The 25,752-nt window shown below is 40.6% G+C and overlaps 1 protein-coding gene and 1 long non-coding RNA gene across 2 annotated transcripts in view; one reads left to right on the top strand and one right to left on the bottom strand.

The window, feature by feature from the left end:
* The window catches only part of LOC117510592, a 7,934-nt gene extending 3,428 nt beyond the window's left edge, over positions 1 to 4,506 (top strand). Inside the window, exon 2 of the long non-coding RNA XR_004560759.1 lies at positions 4,037 to 4,506. This is a non-coding gene — a long non-coding RNA (uncharacterized LOC117510592). The remainder of the gene's footprint in view (positions 1 to 4,036) is intronic.
* On the bottom strand, positions 2,204 to 25,752 carry zcchc8 (zinc finger, CCHC domain containing 8). Its single transcript, XM_034170371.1, has 14 exons — positions 25,526 to 25,752; positions 24,772 to 24,814; positions 20,931 to 21,005; positions 20,680 to 20,782; positions 20,518 to 20,595; positions 20,299 to 20,402; positions 20,007 to 20,072; positions 19,849 to 19,909; positions 19,633 to 19,766; positions 19,385 to 19,527; positions 19,149 to 19,252; positions 18,540 to 18,626; positions 6,022 to 6,136; positions 2,204 to 3,420 (listed from the first exon to the last, which is right to left on the bottom strand). Exons 1-14 carry the CDS (start codon positions 25,698 to 25,700, stop codon positions 2,567 to 2,569), a joined length of 2,142 nt encoding a protein of 713 aa, XP_034026262.1. The 5' UTR covers positions 25,701 to 25,752; the 3' UTR covers positions 2,204 to 2,566.

Here is a 25,752-nt window from a genome sequence, read left to right as displayed (position 1 = left end):
GCATGTCAGGTAAAGGCACTGGGGAGATGGCTGTCATTACATCATCAATAAATGCACAAGTTTACGTTGATATTTTGGACAACTGAAAGGATGTTTGGGGATGATGAAATCATTTTTCAAGATGATAATGCATCTTGCCATAGAGCCAAAACTGTGAAAACATTCCTTGCAAAAAGACACATAGGGTCAATGTCATGGCATAGGGTCAATGTCAACGAGCAGATCTGACTTGATGCAGGTGTTAGTTTGGGGGATGAAAATTTACAGGGTGATTCCATAATTTATTCCTCAGAATTGAGTGATTCCATATTTTTTTCCTCTGCTTGGTCTAAAAAAGTAACCGTTACTGACTGCCACAATCTTTTTTTCTTGATTTCTTATAGTGTTTCTTAAAGCCAGAAAGTTGCCATTTGAAATGACTTTAGTTTTGTGTCATGTCTGTGATCTGCTTTTTTTCTACAAAATTAAACAACTGAATGAACATCATCCGAGGCCAGTGATTCCATAATTTTTGCCAGGGTTTGTAGTAGTAATGTCTTGTTAAAAATTGATTTTAAAGATGCATTTTCAACATTAGCAACATTGTTGTTGAGGCATTTTTCCTCGAGCTAGAAGTCGGAATCGCTGATCTTCCAAGTGTTTTGAACACAGCATAAATTCAAAGGATTGGGCTGGCCACTCCATAACGTTAATCTTTAGTTTGGAACCAAGATACTGCTCACTTGCTGGTGTGTTTGAGGTCGCTGTCTTGTTTAAACACCCATTTCAGTGCCATTTCCTCTTCAGCATAAGGCAACATGACCACTTCAATTATTTTCATGTATTCAAACTGATCCACGATCCCTGGTATGCGATAAATAGGCCCAACACTGTAGTATGAGAAATATCCCCATATAATGACGCTTGCTCCACCATGCTTTTTTTTTGGGGGGGGGGGGGGGGGGGGGGGGTAGTAGCAGTGCACAAAATGTTGCACCATTTCTCTTTAGGCCAGTCAATATGTTGTTTGGTAAATTATAACCTCTTCAGCATGTTTTCCAACAACAGGACTTTGCGGGGGCAATCTTGGCTTCTTATTCTTCTAATTGTTACAGTACTCAAGGGTAACTTCAGACCACCTTTGATCACCCTGGAGCTCATTAGCCAATGCTTTGCCATTCTGGCTCTTCTTCCATTGGAATGGTGGTTTTCAGTTTTCTTCCATGTCTTTCTTTTGTTTCCATTTGAAAGCATGAGATCATTTTACCTGAGCAGCCTATCATTTTCTGCACTTCTTTATACGTTTTCCCCTCTCCAAACGACTTTTTAATCTAAGTATGCTGTTCTTCTGAACGTCTGTAACGACCCATTTCACTCAGATTTCCAGAGAAACAACCAGCATTTACAACATTTGCAGACTTCATCCTTAAATAAGGGTTACAGAAAGAAAAATGACACTTTAAGAAATGCCTAATATTCCTTTTTCTTCACTTTAAAATGTTTTGATTTAGCATAGACTGTGCAGTGTTCCCATTTACTCACTTTTTAAAAACACACTATCATTATGAACACAACTCTGTGTGTGCTGGGGAGAGCCAGATTTGAGCAGGTTTTGCAGAAATCTAAACACAAATGTGGACAGAATTGGGCTTGCTCAGAGTTCATGACATCATACTTCCTCTCTATGTTCGTGCGCTGACAGTGACCTTTCATTTGGTCAGTGTTGAGTGCGGCTGCAGTGGCAAGCTCAGCAAACTTCTTTTGCTGCAAAGCGTTCACACCAAGAGAATGTGTCAAGTGCGCTCTGATGTCCGGATTAAAAAAAAAAAAAAAAAAAAAAATTTAAAAGCACACACCTGACCTTGGCTAAAAGAAGTCAAGCTGCATGTTACGTCATCGGCATAATTGTCCTCTCTGTGCTCGTGCAGAATTCATACCCCGCACCAGAGCTTTGGCCACTCAGGAGCATCAGTCGACCATATTGCAAAACTGTAAAACGGCAGGTACCAGGAAAACTCTTCGCTTGATGTCCGCTCAAAGTTTTGAGCATGCACAAATCTTTCTGATGTACACAGCAGACAAACTGAGAAGGAACGCATGTAGCAAATGCGAAAAGGACTTTTGCAGAACAAAAATGAACACTCAATTCTTATCAGTACCTCATAGGTTTCCTTGGTCTGTCATGGTATGACAGGCACTTAAAGAAATGAATCTACACACTTCGAGTTTAGATTAGAATTTAAGAAAAAGCAATATACACATGAAAAAACAGTCAGAAGATGTCCATTTTAGACGCCATAAAAGATAAACAGTGCAGTTAACAGTTACAAAACTTTCAGACCAAAATGTTCAATGGTCAGGTCAAAGCTTACAAACACTGCAGTTACAAAATTCCACACCCCTTCCTCATTGCATATGTTTGATCAATAACCTGGCCACCTTCAGCTTGGTGCAAATTAAAATAAAACTACAACCTTGTTCGACAAGATAGTCATGAGGGTGGGAAAAAAAACAACTGCTGTAATACACTCTGTAGTTACCATTTTTAGAATATACAGGATTTCCTCCATTACAACTCAGACAACCATCATTTTTTCTTGGAGAAATTTCTAGGTGAATTTTTAAGCAAGTCTCTGATCCTAAGGTACAGCCCAGTGGCCTCAGCAACTTCAGTATATTCTGGCGTATCTTCAAATGGCACTATGCCAGCTGCAAACCTGCTTCGATGGGGAACAGCTGTTACTCTCTCATCATACTTAGAACGAGATTCTCCAGCACTTTCATTAGCGAGATCTGGATTAGGGCTTTGAGGAGTGTCATTATGGAATCTGACTGGATCAGGGTTTTGCACACCTTCATTCTGGCTTCTGATTGGGCTGACACTTTGTTGACCGTCATCCTGAGACTTAACAGGTTCAGAGGTTTGAGGGTCATCTTCCTGGGGCTCTATCTGTCCACAGTTCTGAGAATTAACCTCTTGAATCCCAGGTTCCCTTTGGTTTATGGATTGCGTTGGTTCCACTGTATCCACAACCTCATCTACTTCAGCATGGCCATGTGCAGGCGTGGCCATGCTTGGTGATCTAGGTAAAGGTGTGCCGATGGTAGGTGTCTCACAATCACTATTGGTAGCTGTGTCAGCATTTTCGAGAGCTGCCCAGATCTGTCTCTGCTGCTCCTCAAGTTGCTCTAGAGTCAGGTCATCCTCAATTCCTTCTTCCCCCTCATCAGATACTGTGGATACAATGCTATGTGGAGTTGAAGAGCCAATAGTGGGCATGTGAGGCGGTGTATGTTTAGGAAGACTTGGGTGAGTGGGTGTAGCAGGGGGAGTGCCTTTTGGTAATGGTGGTGGTGTGCTGAAACCAGGAGAACCAGGTGGAAGAGGAGGCTGGAACTGGAATTCACCTGGCCCACGATTATAGTAAAATGTTCCTGGATCTGAAAAATAAAAATCAGCAAAAATGTGCCAATTTTAACAGAGTCAGATTTGGGTACTATTGTGTATTATTCTATATTTTAGCTATGAAAATACAGCAGTTGTCCTTTACAAAAGGATAATCTGATGTACTGAAAAAAGGCACTTGCCTAACATCCTATGAACACTACAGGTTGCGATTAGTACATCAACAGTCAGGTCCATAAGTATTATGAGCGTGTCAGTTTTGTAATGTTGCCTCAGGAAACATTCTTAGGACACAAACCTTGGACAAGTTCGATGATGGCTAACCTTGACCTATTGTAAGATGTTAAAATGTCACATTCTGTACCTAATTTTATGGCATGATGTTGCGGACGTTAGCGCGCAAGTGTGGTGACGTCGCTAGGTGCTAACTTCTTTGATTCGTTTTTGGCTAGAAATAACACCTTTCTCATATATTATGTAAAAGCTAGCGAGAAATAAACACTTGTAAAACTGAAAACACTGTTTGTAACCTGATAACAGGAAGTATTCACAGTGCTTCACTTATTCCACATTTTGTAATGTTACAGCCTTATTCCAAAATTCAGTTGATTGGACATGATTTGGAAAGGCACACTCCTGTTGATATACAAGGTCCCACAGTTAACAGTGCATGTCAGAGCAGAAACCAAGCATGAAGTCAAAGGAACTGTCTGTAGACCTCAAGAGACAGGATTGTCTTGAGGCACAAATCTGGGGAAAGATACAGAAACATTTCTGCTGCATTGAAGGTCCCAATGAGCACAGTGGCCTCCACCGTCTGCAAATAAAAGTTTGCCTCCACCGGGACTCATCCAAGAGCTGGCCGTGCATCTAAACTGAGCAATTGGGGGAGAAGGGCCTTAGTCAGGGAGGTGACCAAGAACCCAATGGTCACTCTCTCAGAGCTCCAGCATTCCACTGTGGAGAGAGGAGAACCTTTCAGAAGGACAACCATCTCTGCAGTAATTCATCAATCAGGCCTGTATGGCAGAGTGGCCAGACAGAAACTACTCCTTAGTATAAGGCACATGACAGTCTGCCTGGAGTTTACCAACAGGCACCGGAATCTCATACCATAAGAATTCAAATTCTCTGGTCTGACGAGACAAAGACTGAACTCTTTGGTGTGAATGCCAGGTGTCATGTTTGGAGGAAACCAAGTACCATTCCTACAGTGAAGTATGGTGGTGGCAGCATCATGCTGTGATGTTTTTCAGCTGCAGGAACTGGGAGACTAGTCAGGATTGAGGGAAAGATGAATGCAACAATGTACAGAGACATTCTGGATGAAAGCCTGCTTCAGAGCGCTCTTGACCTCAGACTTTGGCAACAGTTCATCTTTCAGCAGGACAATGACCCTAAGCACACAGACAAGATATCAAAGGAGTGGCTTCAGGACAACTCTGTGAATGTCCCTGAGTGGCCCAGCCAGAGCCCAGACCTGAATCCAATTGGGGATCTCTGGAGATCTGAAAATGGTTGTGCACCGATGCTCCCCATCCAACCTGATGGAGCTTGAGAGGGGCTCCAAAGAGGAATGGGCAAAACTGCCCAAAGATAGATGCACCAAGCTTGTGGCATCATATTCAACAAGACGCGAGGTTGTAATTGCTGCCAAAGGTGCATCAACAAAGTACTGAGCAAAGGGTGTGAATACTTATGTACATGTGATTTCCTAGGTTTTTTTTTTTATTTTTAATAAATATGCAAAAATTTCAAAAGAAAACTTTTTCATGTTGGCATGATTGGGTGTTGTGAGTAGAATTTTGAGGGAAAAATTAATTTACTCCATTTTATAATAAGGCTGTAACATAAAATGTGGAAAAAGTAAAACGCTGATGCACTGTGTAGCACTGGTTATACCAGGGCTGTTCAAATCAGCTCCTGGAGGTTGCCTGCCTTGCATGTTTTCATGTCCATTTGCTCAACACACAACTGACTATTCAATTTTGGTGTTTCCCAGCTGCTCACTGCCTGAACAGCTAACACTGTTAATTAGCTGTGGTTAAAGCAGGGACAGTGAGAAAACAAAATAAAAAAAGCAACATGCAGGGCAGGTGCCCTCCAGGACAGGTCTGGGCAGCCCCGAGTTGTACAGTATCATGGTGGAGTGGCATTAGAGGACTTTCCTAAAAGAAAACATGAAATTTCAGCTTCAGTATGCCAGGCACATGGGAGACCCAAGCAGAGATGTGATGTTATAGAATAGAGCCTTTACTGTCATTGCACATACATACAATGAAACTTGTCCTCTGCATTTAACCATCCTAATTACAGTTAGACACAATCCAACCACTAGGAGCAGTGGGCAGACACTGTCCAGCGCCCGGGGACAAACTGACGCTGCCTTGGTCAGGGGCAGAGAAAAGAGCAGACCCTAAAGAAGCATTTTTTCTGCAAAGTTCAACTGCACCACTCCACCATGAAGCTGTGATTAGTGAAGCAACAAAAAAAAGTTGCACTACACAGTTTCTTTTCTGCAAAAAGAACTACGGGGCAGGTGGGCAGTTGATAAATTGTAGTTGAAAATTGTTTAGTCGTAGATGGATCTTCAGATCAATGAAATCTCAGAACGTTCATAAAAAGAGTATATTTACCTGATTCGATATCCATATCTGAGCCATCTGGAGTCTGATAAGGACTGGGCCTAATTTTCTTCCTGAGTTGCGGACTTGGGTCCAAGTCTTGTCTCTTGTTGCAGGCAACACCAAGCTATTGACGGCAACCAATAGCATAATGTGGAATGAGAAACAGGTATCACAGGATCACAATGCCAAATGTTTAACGCATGCCTGCAATTCACACAAGACTGAGTGAACATGTGACACTGTGGTACATGATTCATCGGTGCACTGATGTGTAGCTTCACTGTGACTGAAAGACTGGACATTTACTTCATAATCTGCACTGAGGGCACCTCACTGTGGTCTGTGTGTGCCCTACCATTATAGTCCCCCCCCGCATAGATGTTATAAACATTATAAATGTTGGGTGAACAATGATAAATGTCTCAAGTTTACATCTTTTATTTCCTAAAGCACTATCTTTTTCTCTTAAGCTGCACTGCAGTTGAGTAAAAGTATATCCCTATAAAGCCATCTTCACTTGAAGAAATTTAATATTCATGGAAATATGGTCTAAAACATAATTCTGCTGTGGGAACCTTTGGATCTTGTGTGCTCCAAAATGTGCACACTTGTTTGCGTACACAGCCACATAATTGTTAAGTATCTAAAACTGTTAAAAATAAGTAAAAATAAAGTAATTGATTTTTTAAGTTTTTACTTACAACAATCAGACTTGAAAATGAAAAAAGTCCATATAAATGAAAAAGATATGGTGGATATGGTATATGGAGATATGGTGAAATGATTATACTGTACCAAACCAGTTTTAATCTAAATTTATGATTTTAAGTTCCACAATTCTGAGTGTTTTCACAGATATTTTCCTACTTTAAATATCATTTAGACCCACACACCTTATGAGACTTCTGCAACAGATGTAACAGAAATACTCCCCCCTCCCCCACCCAAACAAATACTTTAATTTTGTCACAGATTTTTCAGACACCCACTAAACAGTCCATAATTTCCACTCCCTTACAAACTTCACTGAAATATTAAAAACCCTGATGTGCACCCTTAGGGGAGCCTGATGTGTTAGAGGGGTGTAAACGCACACAACCCCACCACCACAAGTCAACAAGGGGCATAGCTACTTGGAAACAAACCTCAGGAAGCTGGAGAGATACCACCTCAGACACTGCCCAAGCTCAGAATTGTCCTGTTGGTCTTACTTATCCTGAAAAAAATCCCAGCTTGTGGTCTTTCCTAGCTGTCAGTCTTTCCCTGCAGTCTCTGGAACTTTCCCCAGAGATAGTTCAAAGACGGGGTATGGTTTATGTATGTATATACACACACACACACACACACACACACCCACATTTGTTCTGGTAGTGTGAGAAATCTGAGTTAATTTTTTTTCTTTAAAAAATAAGTGCCTGTAGTGTGGACTTTAGCTTTAATTCAAGGGGTTAACAAAAAAAAGCACGTTGCCTGTGGGGATCCATGGGCTCTAGATTGGGTAGTGTTCATAAATAGGAAGCCAACATTTTTCAAGAGTAGTAAAAAATTATGCAAAGGTTCTATAATGAGTTGAAATGTCATGAGGGTCCAGAATGTTTTAGAACCCGACACCTCAACAGTTTTTCAAAGAACTCAACCCTTTTATTACCTGTTAATATTAAAATTAATGATCATTATTATTATTTTATTATTACTTCTATGTTGTCATTTGATTTTAAATGGACCACAATGGAAATAAGTGTTTTCACTTTCGCTTATCATCTATGTATGCATAGTTCTATGTAAGTACATTCTGTCACATCACTGGGAGGATTCGCAGCCATGCAGAGGGCTGTGATCTAAAGTTCTTTGGGTTGTCACACTCAGGGATACAGTGGGGAAAATAAGTATTTGACCCCCTGACAGTTTTGCATGTTTTCCCAATTACAAAAGAATTTTTATCGTAGGTACACTTCAACTGTGACAGACAGAATCTTAAAAAAAAAAAAAAATCCTGAAAATCACATTGTATGATTTTTAAATAGATAATTTGCATTTTATTGCATAAAATAAGTATTTGACCCCCCCTAGAAAAACAGAGCTTAACAATTGGTACAGAAACATTTGTCTGCCATTACAAAGGTCAGACGTTTCCTGTAGTTCTTGACCAAGTTTTCACACACTGCAACAGGGATTTTGGTCCACTCCTCCATACAGATCTTCTCCAAATCTTTCAGGTTTGGCGTTTCAGCTCCCTCCAAAGATTTTCTATTGAGTTCAGGTCTGGAGACTGGCCAGGCCACTCCAGGACCTTGAAATGCTTCTTACGGAGCCCCTCCTTAGTTGCCCTGGCTGTGTGCTTGGGGTCATTGTCATGCTGGAAGACCCAGCCATGACCCATCTTCAATGCTCTTACTGAGGGAAGGAGGTTGTTTGCCAAAATCTCGCAATACATGACCCCATCCATCCACCCTTCAATACGGTGCAGTCGTCCTGTCCCCTTTGCAGAAGAGCACCCCCAGAGTATGATGTTTCCACCCCATGCTTCACGGTTGGGATGGTTTTCTTGGGGTTGTTCTCATCCTCTAAACATGGTAAGTGGAGTTGATTCCAAAAAGCTCTATTCTGGTCTCATTTGACCAATGACCTTCTGCCATGCCTCCTATGGATCATCCAGATGGTCACTGGTGAACTTCAAACGGGCCTGGACATGTGCTGGCTTGAGCAGGGGGACCTTGCTGCCCTGCAGGATTTTAAACCATGACAGCATCATGTGTTACTAATGTAATCTTTGTGACTGTGGTCACAACTCTCTTCAGGTCATTGACCAGGTCCCCCTGTGTAGTTCTAAGCTTTCTCAAAGCAGGGCAACAATATGCAATGTTTACAAAGCCTTTGTACCAAGAGGTGGACGCTCCTGAATCAAACATTTGAAAAAGTGAGATTTTTTAACCAGGAGCAGAAAGACAAACTGAGCCAGAGTACAACAATTTACCCAGACTGACTCCAAATATGAGTAAAATTAAGTACTTGTATTTATTTTTTGGTGATTACTTGTTGCATTTTAGAAGTGAGGAAATGCCTCGGTCCTGAAAAGGGTTCATGTATTTGGAACAGGTGTACCATCTGGTGCTCAAGAGATGAAACTTCAGCCACTACCCAACAACAAATAAAAGCACATTCTTTCACCAAAATATCAAATCTAGGCTTGCATCTTAGGTGTACCTTCTGGCAAATTGTAACTGAATTTTCAGGTCTTTGTTTAAAGAAACTCCTTCTCTATACCACTTTATCATGAAGATGCATAACTGGGAATACAAAATATCCTCATAAAATCAACAATGACAATAATAATAATAATAATAATAATAATAATATTAAAGCAAACAGAGCTCTGGTATTGGATTAGTATCGGTATTGGCAATTATCCAAATTCAGGTAATGGGACTGGATCGAAAGTGAAAAAATGTGGATCGGTGCATCCCTAATGGATATAGCATGTATAAAGGTAAACACCAAAAGTGGTGTTTTTGTTAAACCCCTTAAAGACAAAAAAAAAAAAAGAAGTCTACACTTCAGTCATATCTTCACTCACTCACCCATCTTCAACCACTTATCATGGTAAGTCATATCTTGATTGTTTCATTTCATCTTTCAGTACACTCAAAACAACAGTAACACAAACATCTGCTCCTTCTGGTCCACTGAGCCCCGCCCTCCTCCTGGCGCTGCCTGTCCTGCCAATCAGAGTGTACTGTACCCCTGCTCAAAGCAACCACATACACACCACTCACCTGTCTGAAACCCTGCCTGTTAAATATCAGATCCCTTAGTAGTAAGGCTCTGTTGATCGCCGACTTTATTGCTGACCACAACCTAGACATTTTATGTCTCACTGACCTGGCAGCAACCAAATGACTTCCCAGCTTAATGAAGCTGCCCCACCGGGTTTTTCTTTTATTAGTAAACCTTGTGCTACTGGGAGGGGGGTGGCCTCACTCTGTTTCACAGTGATAACATCAAAGTCACTGCTGTCACTTTACCCCATCACTCCTTTGAATGTTTAAGCTGTAAAACTCACAGGACCAAAACCCACCATTACTGTTACGATCTACAGACCACCAAAACCCTCTGCCGTTTTCCTCAAATAATTCTCATCCCTATTAACATCTGTGTGTGCAATGTCCCCCACTGTTATCCTCTTCAGCGATTTCAACATCCACATTGACAACCCATCCAGAATCTTTGCTAACGACTTCACTGCACTCTTGGATTGTCTCGGTATAACACAACATGTCAACCTCCCAACCCATATCAAAGTCATATACTAGATTTAATCTGCTGCACTGACATCACTCCCACTAACCTTGATATCACGGATTTCCCCATCTCTGACCACAAAGCTGTACCTTTTGACATTCACATCCAACTATACAAAGTTACAGAACAATGGACCATCTCCTTCAGAAACATCAAAAACATCAGCATCATAGATCTCTCCACCCTGATCAGCTCCTACCCCAGTCCTCTCACACCATCCTCCCCTGCTGATTCACTATAATAACTGCCTTTCCTCTTCTCACCACTCTGGCTCCCCTGAAAGCCGGTGTTCTGTCGAGATGAGGTGCGTCGTCGAGATGAGATGTGTCATCAAGATGAGGTTCCTCACGTAACTGCATATGTGTGCACTGAAAAAATTACTTGATTAAGTTCGCTTATTTTGATGGGCAAGTAAATGTAGAAATTGTTCATCCGAACGTAGTAATGTATAAAATCTACTCACTATAAAACAATAAGTATTTTTAACCTTATTTTGACAGGCAAAATATACGTACATATATATACCTTTATTCTCCGCACGTAAAATACAGAAAATGTTTTACTTACTAGGCTATAAATACACTGAATACAATTAATAAAAAAAACAAAAACAAAATGCGCATGCGCAGTTGCACGTTGAGCGAGTTACATCATCTCCCCATGTGCAGGTGATGTCTTCAAGTCCGGGGTAGAGCGATGTGCGCATGCGCAAGCATGCGCAGTGGCGTGACGCACCTCATCTTGACGGGACACTGGCTGTGTTTCATTTACCCACAATGCGCCCTGGTTCACCCTTGACCTCCGGCTGCTCAAAGACACTGGCCGTCGACTGGAGTGACTATACAAAAGACCAGACTCACTGTACACAGCCGAATGTATACCGACCACCTTCATCAATACATATCTTCATACTACTCCAACATCATCAACACTGGTACAGGTAACAACAGAGTCCTCTTCTCAACTGTCAGCCACCTTCTACAGCCCCCTAAAACCCTTCCTCCATACATTTCCACCAATCAGTGCACTGCCTTCCTGGACTTCAGCTCTAAAATCAACAGCATTCATCAACAACTGGCTTCATTTTGCACCTCCTCACATGATCCAGCCTGGAGGACCACCACTGGCCAACCTCTCATTAGCTCCCTTTCTGACTTCACCCCAGTATCAGAACTAGGGATCCATCGATACCACTTCTTCCCCAGACTGAGTACAAGTACGAGCACTTACATTTGGGTACTTGTCAATACCGAGTACCGATACGAATACTTAATGATACCATTACAGTTTTATGGTGACTTTCTAAATGTTTTATTCATCAGTTGTTCCTTACTTTTGGACTATAACTGCTACCAATATCATTAGCTTTGTTTTTATTTACAAACATTTCACTTAAATCATGTAACACCACTTTTTGACTACAACAAATTGTCCTTTAACATTAACTGTGTTTCTTAACAAACATGATGCTGCCAGACACTCACCGAAATGTAACCTGTGGACTTCAGCACTACAAAGTATACAACACCAATAACTGAACTGAAATTGTCCATCACTAATCAGTGTTGCCACAGTTACTTTGAAAAAGTAATCCAATTACTGATTACTCCTTGAAAAAGTAACTTAGTTACTTTACTGATTACTCAATTTTAAAAGTAAGCTAGATTACTAGTTACTTTATTAGTTACTTTCAGCAGCTGCTGACAACACCCCGTGCCACCTCAACATGAAAATGATAACCAGTTTTGCCAATACTCACTGTATAGACCTAGTGACACTAGTGACACTTCCAAAAATCAATGTTGATCTGGGTCCCATGAGGCAGTATCTGACACAGACAGCAACAAACCTGGGTGTAAAACTGGACAGTGATCTTAAATTCGATGCTCAGATTAGGTCAGTAGTCAAGTCTAGTTTCTATCAACTTAGACAACTGGCCAAGGTGAAGCGATTTCTTTCATGGCATCATTTTGACATTTTAATCCACGCTTTTATCACTAATCGCCTGGACTACTGCAATGCACCTTATACTGGGCTGAATCAGACTCTGGTTACCCGCCTACAGATGGTGCAAAATGCTGCTGCTCGTCTTTTAGCTGGTGTTAGAAGGTGCGAGCACATTACACCGGTTTTGGCCTCACTTCATTGGCTCCCCGTTCGTTCTCTTAAAACACATTTCTTCTCGTTGGCTTTTAACGCAGTTTGACATGGGTTGTTTTGTTTTTTGGTGTTTCTGCTTTTAACTGTGGTTTATTTATTTATTTATTTTAACTTGCCTGTTCTTGTTGTGTACAGCGCTTTGGTTGTTGGTGTGCATTTTAAAGTGCTTTATAAATAAACTGAGATTGAGAATTGACATAGTCACCCTTTCTTGACTTCAATGAACATCAGTACTTTTAAAAAAAATAAAAGAAATTTTTCTTGACGTTGACAGCACTGTAACTGTAAAACTTACAATTTCTAACCAACATTGTTTATAAATAGAACTATTAAATTATTTCTAACATTTTGATTCTTTCTCAACATTTTAATTGTTAAAATTATTATATTATTATTATAGTATTAGTAGTATGAAAAATTGTCTTCAAAAGTGGACCTTTAATCTAAGGGTGTGGAGGGGAAGCACGCCCTCCCTCCACCCCACCCCCCTTCCCATCTGGATTCGCCCCTGGATGGCCGTCTGTGCAGGAAGAATTGACAACGTATTTATAGAAAAAGCACAACCAAAATGAGGGAGTAGGGATTTTTTTTTTTTTTTTTTTTTACTTCATGTCATCCTCAGAAAGAGACTTTAGGCACATTTGGGTGGAAAAAAAGCAGCGTTAGCATTTGTTAATGCGTGCGGATCACCTGTTTTTATATATATATATATATATATATATATATATATATATATATATATATATATATATATACACACACACACACACACTCAACAAAAATATAAATGCAACACTTTTGGTTTTGCTCCCATTTTGTATGAGATGAACTCAAAGATCTAAAACTTTTTCCACATACACAATATCACCATTTCCCTCAAATATTGTTCACAAACCAGTCTAAATCTGTGATAGTGAGCACTTCTTCGCTGAGATAATCCATCCCACCTCACAGGTGTGCCATATCAAGATGCTGATTAGACACCATGATTAGTGCACAGGTGTGCTTTAGACTGCCCACAATAAAAGGCCACTCTGAAAGGTGCAGTTTTATCACACAGCACAATGCCACAGATGTCGCAAGATTTGAGGGAGCGTGCAATTGGCATGCTGACAGCAGGAATGTCAACCAGAGCTGTTGCTCGTGTATTGAATGTTCATTTCTCTACCATAAGCCGTCTCCAAAGGCGTTTCAGAGAATAAGGCAGTACATCCAACCAGCCTCACAAACGCAGACCACGTGTAACCACACCAGCCCAGGACCTCCACATCCAGCATGTTCACCTCCAAGATCGTCTGAGACCAGCCACTCGGACAGCTGCTGAAACAATCGGTTTGCATAACCAAAGAATTTCTGCACAAACTGTCAGAAACCGTCTCAGGGAAGCTCATCTGCATGCTCGTCGTCCTCATCGGGGTCTCGACCTGACTCCAGTTCGTCGTCGTAACCGACTTGAGTGGGCAAATGCTCACATTCGCTGGCGTTTGGCACGTTGGAGAGGTGTTCTCTTCACAGATGAATCCCGGTTCACACTGTCCAGGGCAGATGGCAGACAGCGTGTGTGGCGTCATGTGGGTGAGCGGTTTTCTGATGTCAATGTTGTGGATCGAGTGGCCCATGGTGGCGGTGGGGTTATGGTATGGGCAGGCATCTGTTATGGACGAAGAACACAGGTGCATTTTATTGATGGCATTTTGAATGCACAGAGATACCGTGACGAGATCCTGAGGCCCATTGTTGTGCCATACATCCAAGAATATCACCTCATGTTGCAGCAGGATAATGCACGGCCCCATGTTGCAAGGATCTGTACACAATTCTTGGAAGCTGAAAATGTCCCAGTTCTTGCATGGCCAGCATACTCACCGGACATGTCACCCATTGAGCATGTTTGGGATGCTCTGGACCGGCATATACGACAGCGTGTACCAGTTCCTGCCAATATCCAGCAACTTCACACAGCCATTGAAGAGGAGTGGACCAACATTCCACAGGCCACAATTGACAACCTGATCAACTCTATGTGAAGGAGATGTGTTGCACTGCATAAGGCAAATGGTGGTCACACCAGATACTGACTGGTATCCCCCCCAATAAAACAAAACTGCACCTTTCAGAGTGGCCTTTTATTATGGACAGTCTAAGGTACACCTGTGCACTAATCATGGTGTCTAATCAGCATCTTGATATGGCACACCTGTGAGGTGGGATGGATTATCTCAGCAAAGGAGAAGTGCTCACTATCACAGATTTAGACTGATTTGTGAACAATATTTGAGGGAAATGGTGATATTGTGTATGTGGAAAAAGTTTTAGATCTTTGAGTTCATCTCATACAAAATGGGAGCAAAACCAAAAGTGTTGCGTTTATATTTTTGTTGAGTGTATATATATATAGCTTTCCATTTTTCACATAGAACAAAATAAACATGCACAGCAAAACAGTCCCTGAAAAATATGAAAATAACTACAATAATTTAAGAGGGGGGCTTACATCTTTACATTAGAAATGCACAGGACAAAATGATGGATATGTGTCCTTCATTATAATCCAAAACGAGCTTCCATGTACTGTAAAAACTGTCAATCTTAGAATGGACCAGGCAGGTAAAAAAAAAAATCAAATGGGATGTATTCCAATAAAAGCTTTCTCCATCCGGTGACAGTAGGCGACTTATTGGAAATTCATTGTAACAAAATGTTCTTCCGGCCGCAAAAGGTTTACACATTATACAATTTACTATTGTTATTTGTTGCTAATCTGCTGACTTGTGAGGGATCAGCTGCTTTTAGCGAGGACCCACACAGAGCGGCACAGAGTTTCAAAGAAGAAGAAGAAGAAGAAAAAAAAAAGCATAAAAATGCCTTTGTAAAGCTCAGTGCAGGTGTGCTGCCGTCACTGCACTTTCAGAGACAACAACTGTTTTCAAACTCTGAGCTGCACTGCAGAAAACAGATGAAAAGCTTGCAGCATCAAACGCTTCGTGGGCGAAGTGGGCAGTTCCATCGAACCGCGACCTCTGCCTGACCATGGGCTAGAGCGATCGACCCACAATACAAACACAATTGAGAGGCTGACATCATGCTGCTGTAAAGGGGTATCGGGTGTCTAGTATCGGAGCAGTTTTATAATTACAAGTACAGGATCGTGCCGATACTGGTATCGGCATCGGTGCATCCCTAATCAGAACACACCATCTCTGAACTCATCCACAATGCCAAAACCATCACCTGTCAGCTTGATCCTCTTTCCACCTCCCTTGTCAAAGCCTGTGTGCCATCCACTTCTCCCTTGATCACCAACATAATTAAGTCCTCCCTCACCACTGGTACTGTACCCCCCAATCTCAAACTGGCTGCCATCACACCCATCCTAAAAAACCCAGCGCTGACCCAGCTAACCTTAATTTACTACCAGCCTATCTCCAACCTCCCCTTCATCTCCAAAACACTTGAAAGGATGGCTGCCGCACAACTACAGTTCCACCCCGAAACAACCTCCCTCCATGAATCCTTTCAATCCAGTTTCTATCCAAACAGCCCTGGTCAAAGTTACCAGTGACCTCCTCGGTGCAACTGACTCCGGACTACTTACCATCCTCATCCTACTTGACCTCAGCGCAGCATTTGATACCATCTGACACCCACTGCTCCTGGACCGCTTGGCTGGCATTGGGATTACTGGTGCTGCACTCTCCTGGTTCACATCATACCTCACTGGCCATCAACAATTCGTGCAATTAAGGAACCACAAGTCTGAGCACTCGGGTGTTTCAATGGGTGTCCCCCAGGGGTCAGTCTTGGGTCCACTTCTTTTCATTATTTACCTCCTCCCCCTGGGCACACTCCTCGTCACCATGGGATCCATTCCACCCACCACTTTAATCATATCTTAGATCTTGTTCTGACTTATGGTATGGAAATTGAAGACTTAACAGTATTCCCTGAAAACTCCCTTCTGTCTGATCATTTCTTAATAACATTTACATTTACTCTGATGGACTACCCAGCAGTGGGGAATAAGTTTCATTACACTAGAAGTCTTTCAGAAAGTGCTGTAACTAGGTTTAAGGATACGATTCCTTCTTTATGTTCTCTAATGCCATATACCAACACAGTGCAGAGTAGCTACCTAAACTCTGTAAGTGAGATAGAGTATCTCGGCAATAGTTTTACATCCTCATTGAAGACAACTTTGGATGCTGTAGCTCCTCTGAAAAAGAGAGCTTTAAATCAGAAGTGCCTGACTCCGTGGTATAACTCACAAACTCGCAGCTTAAAGCAGATAACCTGCAAGTTGGAGAGGAAATGGCGTCTCACTAGAAGGAGAGCGCATATCTCACCCATATTGGCCTCTCTTCATTGGCGTCCTGTTAATTCTAGAATAGAATTTAAAATTCTTCTTCTTACTTATAAGGTTTTGAATAATCAGGTCCCATCTTATCTTAGGGACCTCATAGTACCATATCACCCCAATAGAGCGCTTCGCTCTCAGACTGCAGGCTTACTTGTAGTTCCTAGGGTTTGTAAGAGTAGAATGGGAGGCAGAGCCTTCAGCTTTCAGGCTCCTCTCCTGTGGAACCAGCTCCCAATTCAGATCAGGGAGACAGACACCCTCTCTACTTTTAAGATTAGGCTTAAAACTTTCCTTTTTGCTAAAGCTTATAGTTAGGGCTGGATCAGGTGACACTGAACCATCCCTTAGTTATGCTGCTATAGACTTAGACTGCTGGGGGTTCCCATGATGCACTGAGTGTTTCTTTCTCTTTTTGCTCTGTATGCACCACTCTGCATTTAATCATTAGTGATTGATCTTTGCTCCCCTCCACAGCATGTCTTTTTCCTGCTTCTCTCCCTCAGCCCCAACCAGTCCCAGCAGAAGACTGCCCCTCCCTGAGCCTGGTTCTGCTGGAGGTTTCTTCCTGTTAAAAGGGAGTTTTTCCTTCCCCACTGTCGCCAAGTGCTTGCTCACAGGGGGTCGCTTTGACCGTTGGGGTTTTTACGTAATTATTGTATGGCCTTGCCTTACAATATAAGGCGCCTTGGGGCAACTGTTTGTTGTGATTTGGCGCTATATAAATAAAATTGATTGATTGATTTTCATTGCTACGCCAATGACACACAGGTCTACATTTCCTCAAAACCCATTGCTGCCATCCCTCCCACCTCCCTCATCACCTGCTTGGAACATCTGGAGCTGGGTGAGCAGGAAGCTCCTGAAGCATAACAGCAATAAAACCAAGGCCCTGCTCATCGGCTCCAAAGCCACCCTCACCAAATTACAACACAACCCAGCTCCACCCATCACCATCGACGGATTCCCTGTACCCTTCTCTCCTCAAGTCAAAAGTCTAGGTGTCATTTTGGACAGCACCCTTTCTTCAACCTCTGCTGGTCTGCTTACCATTCCCACCTCAAACCTCAGTACCATGGGTACCCGGGCCTTTAGCTGCTCAGCACCCGGACTCTGGAACTCCCTCCACCCACACATAAGACAAACTCTATCACCTCATTCAAGTCCAAACTCAAAACCCATCTGTTCAAATTGGCATATGACCTCTAACTGGACAATGTCACTTGTTATTATGTTGTTTTAAGAACATTTGCAATCTTTTATGCTTTTGCTTTTTGTAAGGTGACCTTGGGTGACTTGAAAGGCGCCTCCAAATAAAAAAATATTATTATTATTATTACGATTAATACTACTACTATTATTATCCCGATTATGGTGGACCAAAGGCAAGATTATGAAAATCCTGTCCTGGCTAAGTAATTATGGATGTGACTGGAACCGTACAAAACCATAAATTTAACCATATTGCAATATTTCACATAATAATTACAATGACACTGTCATCAAATCATAATTCCCCACTTTCATAATAAAAAAAAGGTGTCTCATGGAAAGAAAAAGTTAAAACATCAATCACTAACTCCAACTTTGAGTTGGAGTCACTTTGCAGATGAAAATGCATCAAAACAGTTGAGGGAGGTGTATAATGTGCTGGAGAGAAAGGTAGCATTTGGAGAAGAGAAACCCAACCACTGAGCCTCATTATGGTAGTTACCGTGGGAAAATTGTGGGACAGGTACGCAGCTAAGTTATGCTTCATGTGTTGGTCTTGCATACAAATGGAGCCATACTGCAGGAACTCCTTGGAAGCAGAAAAAAAAAGTTTCAGCAACTAGAAGGGCTAAGAGTACAGGTTAAAAAAAAAAAAAAAAAAAACCCAAAGCAATGTTGTTACACGTGTTTCATATAAAAATGATGCATCAATTAATTTAAGAACAGGTCAGATCTTGGAACATGCCCTGGTGCTGTGCGTTGCTGCATCCACCACGACATGGATCTGCTTTTGGTCTTGAATGGTTAACTATCCAGAGAGACATGCAGTTAATTTAAGTTAGCGGTGTCCAAAGTATTCCAGAAAGGGCCAAGAAGGTACAGGTTTTCTTTGCAGCCACTGACTCCAGCAGGTGATTTCACTGATTAACATCACTTTGAGCAAATGGGATGAGTTCATCAGTGAAGTCACCTGCTGGAGTCAGTGGATGCAAAGAAAATCTGCACCCTCTTCGCCCTTTCTGGAATACTTTGAACACCACTGATTTAAGTCTATGTACAGCTCAAACATGAAATTTAATACTTGAAATGATATCACTGCTGGACAACTTACATCTTTCATTTGTGGTGCTGGTACATTGAAGCCTGGAAAATCTATCAGCTTGGAAACGTCATAAGAGACTTTTCGCATATTTGCTGTTGCCCCATCATCTGCAGCTACAAAAAAAAAAAAAAAAGACATTCATAGCTTATTTCCTACACAATCTTTAAGTTTGGCTGAATTTAATGCAGGTATATATATAAAAAAAAAGTTGGACCATGTGTGCTTCAGCTAGACTGAATACATACCATTTCCATCATACAATGTTAAACCGGAGTTTTGCATCTCTGCCTCTTTAAGCCAACCTGGTGGATAGCCTAACTGTCTCATGCGGTAAATCAGAGGCGGCAGAGTGTGGCCATCAAGTCCAAGTGCTGCCAATAGCTCCTCACTGTTCACAACCACACCATTGTGATGTTAGGACAACCATTCAAGGCTTACTTATTCTAAACGTGATAAAACACAGTGCACTTTATGCAATTTAAAATAAACTTGCCTCATAACACCAGGTTTGTATTTAGCAAACCGTTCCTCTACTTCCTCAGCATGGTATCGCTGGTTACCCTGGGTGGCAAGGCTGTTCTCAGAAAACTCCCTTCGTCTCTCATTAATTGCAGCCATGTCTTTAGGCTGGTGAAGTAACAATATGATTCAGCAAGTCAAACTGACTTTGTATATTTAACTTGAGTTTATGTTATATTATTAATCCTACCTTGGTACAGTCTCTCAACTGATGACCAACTGAACCACAGTTGAAACATAGAGACTTGGGTCTGCAATGAACAAAAACAACTCAGCAATTTTCAGTTACTAGGAAAGACACATAACTTGAAAATTAAATTTAAAATATTAATTTGTACCCAGTCATACCTTTTATCCTTCATTTCTATCTCTTGTCCATCTGTACCACTGACTTGATTGAAAACCTGGTGATATCTTTATAAACATTTAAGAATTTATGTTCAAGATGGACAACTAAAGTCTTGTCAATCCCATCAGTGTAATTCCTTCTGATGTGATACATACATTAATCACTTTTGTACATCTAAAAGCAACAAAACTAATATTTTCTCTTGAGAAGTACCAGTGTTGAAAAATGGACTGTATGGATGCATGGAAAATACACTTTAAATACATTTTTAATTGTATAAGCATAAGATACACTGGGACATCCCATCCATCTGTCAGTTGAGGGTTTTCATTCAGTAGAGGTTGTCCAAGCCTATCAAGACAAAAAGTCGTGAAATATAGTACACTTCCCACCACCTGTAACACAAGGGGGGTGGGGGTGGGGGGGAGAAACTTCATGTAAATTATGCTTCCATGTAAGCCATCTGATTACACTACCCTGAAAATTGGAGCAACACCAGAAAACACTCACCTTAAAAGCTTCAGTTGTTGTTCTCACACTGCTGCAAGACTTCTTCTGTTCATCTTCCTCCATTGCAAAAGATGAATTCTTTAAAAAAAAAAAAGACAGTAAAATGTTTTGCCAATTGCAACTTTATTGTGTTAGAATAAAATAAATTCTACAAAAAAATACCTGAGGTTTCAAGTGGAAGGAAGACTTTTGCTTTGGGGGGCCCTGGTTCTGATGTTTCAAAATCACACTGCAGATGCAATCTTCAATTTCTTGACGACCCTGCCTTTGGAAAAAAATTTTAAGGTAATTTAATTCATCTGAATGTACATTTTCCTCAATCTCAATTTGGTATTAAACTGAAAAGGAAATGCATAAAGACAAAACAATGGAAAATTCTATTTTGTGAATAAATGATAAAGAAGATTTCTTACTTTGAAATAAGGTTATTTGCATAAAGGATCTGAACAACTGGTCCATCGATACCGACATCTTGAACTGTGATGCCGCTGTGAAGTCAAGAACAATATTAAAATGTATTTGCTTTCTTGAATAAATTAAAGAAGTGGTTATTGAACTGTTGAAGAAAGTTGGTTGACTGTTTAGAATGAAACCTTGCTATGTTTAGCTAAGAAATAAATTTAAAGGTTTTTTTTTCCTGTTAATGACAATAAAATGTGGTGAATGCAGTGATCCTATTGAAGACGATACATGTACCATGCACTGTGAGGCATGTTTTACATTGTTCCAACTGAAATCTTGCTGCAACATTGATAAAGTATAGAGCCTTGGAAGATAATGATCTGTTAAGTGTCATAAGATGGTTCTGCAAAAAAATGTGACTAAAGCATAATAGTATTTACCAGTGAACTTGCTGACATACAGGAGAGACTTTGTGCACTGGAAGGCAACAAAGATGTCAAAGCTGTTGTCAAGGAGGTGGTACAAGACCACTTTAAAGAAGAAGCTGAAACTGACTGAGTAAAGAAAGCTGAATGTAATTGTGCATGGCTTGCTCGAACCAGCTCTGGAAACAGAAGATGCTGATGATGAGACCAGAGCAACTACTTGTCAAGAGAGGAAAGATGCTGAGAAATCCAAGCTGGTATTTATTAGTAACGGGAACCCTGACGTTCAAGTATCTTCCGAGGACATCGACAGTGTGTTCCGGTTGGGTGCTGTCAGGAATGATGGCAAACCCCGCCCCGTCTGCGTTATGTTTTGTAACACGGAAGCATAACAGCAACTTTCGGCGTATGCCAAGTCGGTTAGGCAGTCATCCATCAAGTGGCACAAGAGGGTTTTTAGTTAACATGGACCTCACTCTGGCACAGAGAGAATGACTGGTCAGCTCGCACTGATTTGAACAGGAGGAAACAGAGTGGAGAGCAGAACCTGGTCATCAGGAACTTTAAGGTTGTGACTGATAACCGTACACAGGGATAAACAGAATGTTAATAATCAACAAGCGTAGGATCTCACCACACATTATGACATTTCACTCAACTCTTCTATGCCATTAAAATTAGGGACTGCAAAGACTGTTGCTTTCCCAAACTGCTCAAAGAGCTCACACTGTGACAACTATGTATTTAACACTTAAATGCATGCCTATAAAATCTGAGAGTATATCAAGTAAAATCGATAAATTTAGACTCCGTGTTAATGAGGTGAAACTGGACATTATATATGGAACTGAAACATGGTTAAAATGTGACATACAAGATTGTCTTTTAAATATACCTGGTTTGAATTAAATCACATGACTGTCAAAGATACTTTGTGGGTTTGGATGAACGGTGATTGTGGTAAAGCCAACCTACACTGTGTGGTATATAGAAAGGGCGATGCAAATGAAGAATATAATGCAAGTTTGTTAAACCAATTTCACGTTGCTAGTAAAATTTATAAAGGCGTATTACTGATTAATGGAGTTAACATTCATTGTCCAAACTTTACTATCTATGAAGGTGAAAACTGTTTTTCCACAAAGATTTTATGACATATTTTGTGATTTATTATGTCAAAAGCTATTAGAACCTACTAAACAAAGGGGAACTAATACCACTAATTGTTTGGATTTGGTTATTTCGTCATCACTAATGAATGTGAGCAAGGTTAATATTGGTTAGCCAATTGATAAAGCTTATCATGGTGTATTGACATGGGATTTTCATACTAGGGTGAGCATGTTATGTGACAAAGAGGTTTTAAGATATGATTATAATAGGGCAGACTATCAAAAATTGTGTAGCCTGTTTAGTAATGTTGAAGTCGTGTTTTGAACATAAATGACGTAAATGTAGCTTGGGACTATTTTCACGAACATATTAATAATGCTGTTAAAGAATATGTACCTCTGGTTAAAATAGTAAATGGTGGTAAGGTTAATCCACCCTGGTTAAATTTACCCATCAAGAGGTGTACCATATTAGGAAAAAATACTTTGCTTGGAAAATGTATCAGGAAACAAAAGCCTATCATAGATACCAAGAGTATATAAAAGAGAGGAATGTAGCAAACAACAAGATAAGGGTTGCTAAGAGACTCTGAAAGAAAAACCTTTGTAAAAGGGTTAAAAAAAAAAGAAGAACCCGAAAGCCTTTTAACATATACATAAACAGCAAGACAAAAAGTAGATCAAAAATTAATAAATCGAAAGGTCAAAATGGTGTTGACATTAACAAGAATCAAGAGATTGCTGTTGAATTACAGTTGTGCTCAAAGGTTTACATACCCTGGCAGAATTTGTTATTTTGGCCATTTTTCAGAGAATATGAATTATAACACAAAAACTTTTTTCCCCATTCATGGTTAGTGGTTGGGTGAAGCCATTTATTGTCAAACAACTGTGCTTACACTTTTGAAATCATGATGATAACAGAAACTACCCAAACGACCCTGATCAAAAGTTTACAAGGGATGGGTTTATCGTTTATCGATCCGATTCCTTATCGATTCCCTTATCAATACCTCTTATGAATTTTCTGTGTACTAAAAGCAGGCCTTACAGGTTTTCTATGTCAGTAACATTTTAGTGAGTCTTAAAGTAAATAAATATGAAATTGGTCAGTGGATCCTTGATCTCTGGACATAAATATAAATAAACAAAATCTGTAGTTTTTGTCAAAAGCATTTCCTTTCAGACATTAATGGCACAAAGGTAACACCATACATAGCCTCTGAGCTGAACTCAGCCAGCTGCGTTGAAAGTAAGGATGTAATTCATAAAGAACGCGGGACGTCTCATTTTGGGAAGAAAAAAAAAAAAACATTTTAGTCTGTTCTCTGTGTTACAATGTTTGGAAAGAGGTGTCATTTCATTTAAAATGGTGATTCGCTTTGAAGTTATTAATTTCAACCAGACTCCAACTTGACTCGGCAGAGAGCGGTGCAGCATTTGGAGCAGTACAAATGATACAAAGGACGATGCTCGTTTCTTGCCTGCAACAAGACAAGAGTCTCAATTTGTGACTTTAATCAACTCAAAAGTGACTCATGATTGACATCTTTAAATGGCTTTGAGAGGGGTTAAGAAGCTTCAAGAACAGCCGCTGCAGAAGCGGGTGATTGCAGACATGCTGCAGGGTCTGCAATCAACGTAGAGAAATGATAGTTTTCCCGATAAAGACCGTCAGAAAAAACAGCCGCTCTGAAGGGCCAATATTGGAACTGTTAAGCAAAAGGGCTATTGATGTCAGTGGATCGAAACATTTCTTAACAATTCTTGAAAAGAACCGGTTCTCGATACCAACCCTAAAGTTTACATACCCGTTCTTAATACCGTGTATTGCCCCCTTTAACATCAATGACAGCTTGGAGTCTTTTTGTAGTAGTTGTGGATGAGGCTCTCTGATGGCAAAGCTGCCACTGAATGTGTCTTGGTCTTTATTTACATTAGTTATTAAGAAATACAAACAGTATGGCACTCTACGGTAAATCTGCAATAACTGTCTGTAGACAGTTCTCAAAAACTGACTGTGCAAGAAGGAGAAGAGTGAGGAAAGCCACCAAGACATCCAGACAACCCAGAAAACGTTATGTGATTGGAGAAATTGTGTACAGTGCAAGCAATAGAGCTATTGTGTTATGGAATAGTTTGCCTTGGTATGTGGTTTCCTTGCCAAGTGTGACTACTTAAACAAAAACAACTATGATTTGTATTATATTAACACCACCAGGTTTTAATATATTCATTTTTATGATGTCTTGATATATACACATTTGTATACTTATTTTTACACAACAAAATGAATGACATTAGTGCTGTCTTACCTCGGTCGTATCAGAATATTCATTTTTCGCCTTAAAGCTTGATGTGGACTTTAAGTTAAGGATACATTAGATACAAGCCTACAAACACATTTTACAGCATAAGAGCCTAAAAATAAACATTTTATAGTATAACCAAATGCAAACAATTTTTACAGCATTAAAAAATGGACCAAGGTAGCCCAGTTGATGTTTCGTGTCTGGATTTTCCCAAGGCACTCAATAAGGTCCCACGTCAGTGACTATCCTAGAAATTATTACCATATAATACTGGCAAATGCACAGCAAAGAACTAATATAAAAGCTAAACAAGACACTGGTCTGATCACATTCTGAGTGTTGTGTACATGCCTGGAGCCATCACCAAAAAGGGTGTTGATCACCCTCAGGTGAAAAGAAGAGCAACATGTATGATTCTGTGCCTCTGTGGGGTGAGGGCAACCATGAGAGCCAATTACATAGATGCAAACAAAAGGGCATTATTTGCGAATATTTAAACAAATTAATTAAGACAAACAATATTATCATGCGACAGTACTTTTGCCTTCAACGTGTAATAATACAGTGCTGAAAATTTACCACATTAAGAGGTCAGAAGTGTTTCAAGAGCCAGTTGCAGCACATTTTTACATACCCCGCTAACTTCCAGTAAGAAACCACCGTCGAATACTAATTTGTCAGCGATTTTACACCACAGCTGTGAGGTTGAGTGCTAGCTGCAAGTTAGCCACACACAGTTAACATACTACAAGGATATTATCGTCATTCAGTCTCTGGATTCGATCCTCACACTCTTCCAGCCGCTCGCGAAGGCGACAAAGCTCCTCCTGGTCGTCCTCCGCATCTGTGAAGCGAACGTGAGTTGACACAAGTGGCGCAGAATCATCTATTTGCTGAAACAGCTCACGATCACCGAAATCAACCCCAGCCATTTTCCTCTTCCTCCTGCTTCTTCTTCTTCTATGGCGATTAACAGAAGTCGGA

Source organism: Thalassophryne amazonica, chromosome 5 (genome assembly GCF_902500255.1).
Source record: "Thalassophryne amazonica chromosome 5, fThaAma1.1, whole genome shotgun sequence".
Lineage (NCBI taxonomy): Eukaryota > Metazoa > Chordata > Actinopteri > Batrachoidiformes > Batrachoididae > Thalassophryne > Thalassophryne amazonica.
Note: the sequence above shows the minus strand (reverse complement) of the source record. Positions and strands in the feature narration are given on the sequence as shown.

Coding starts and splice junctions, on each gene's coding strand:
- zcchc8 (XM_034170371.1), bottom strand. CDS start 25,700: ATGGCTGGGGTTGATTTCGGTGATCGTGAGCTGTTTCAGCAAATAGAT. Junction 19,767..19,848: donor AGTTGAGAGACTGTACCAAG/GTAGGATTAATA, acceptor TTACTTCACCAG/CCTAAAGACATGGCTGCAAT. Junction 3,421..6,021: donor AGATATGGATATCGAATCAG/GTAAATATACTC, acceptor TTTATTTTTCAG/ATCCAGGAACATTTTACTAT.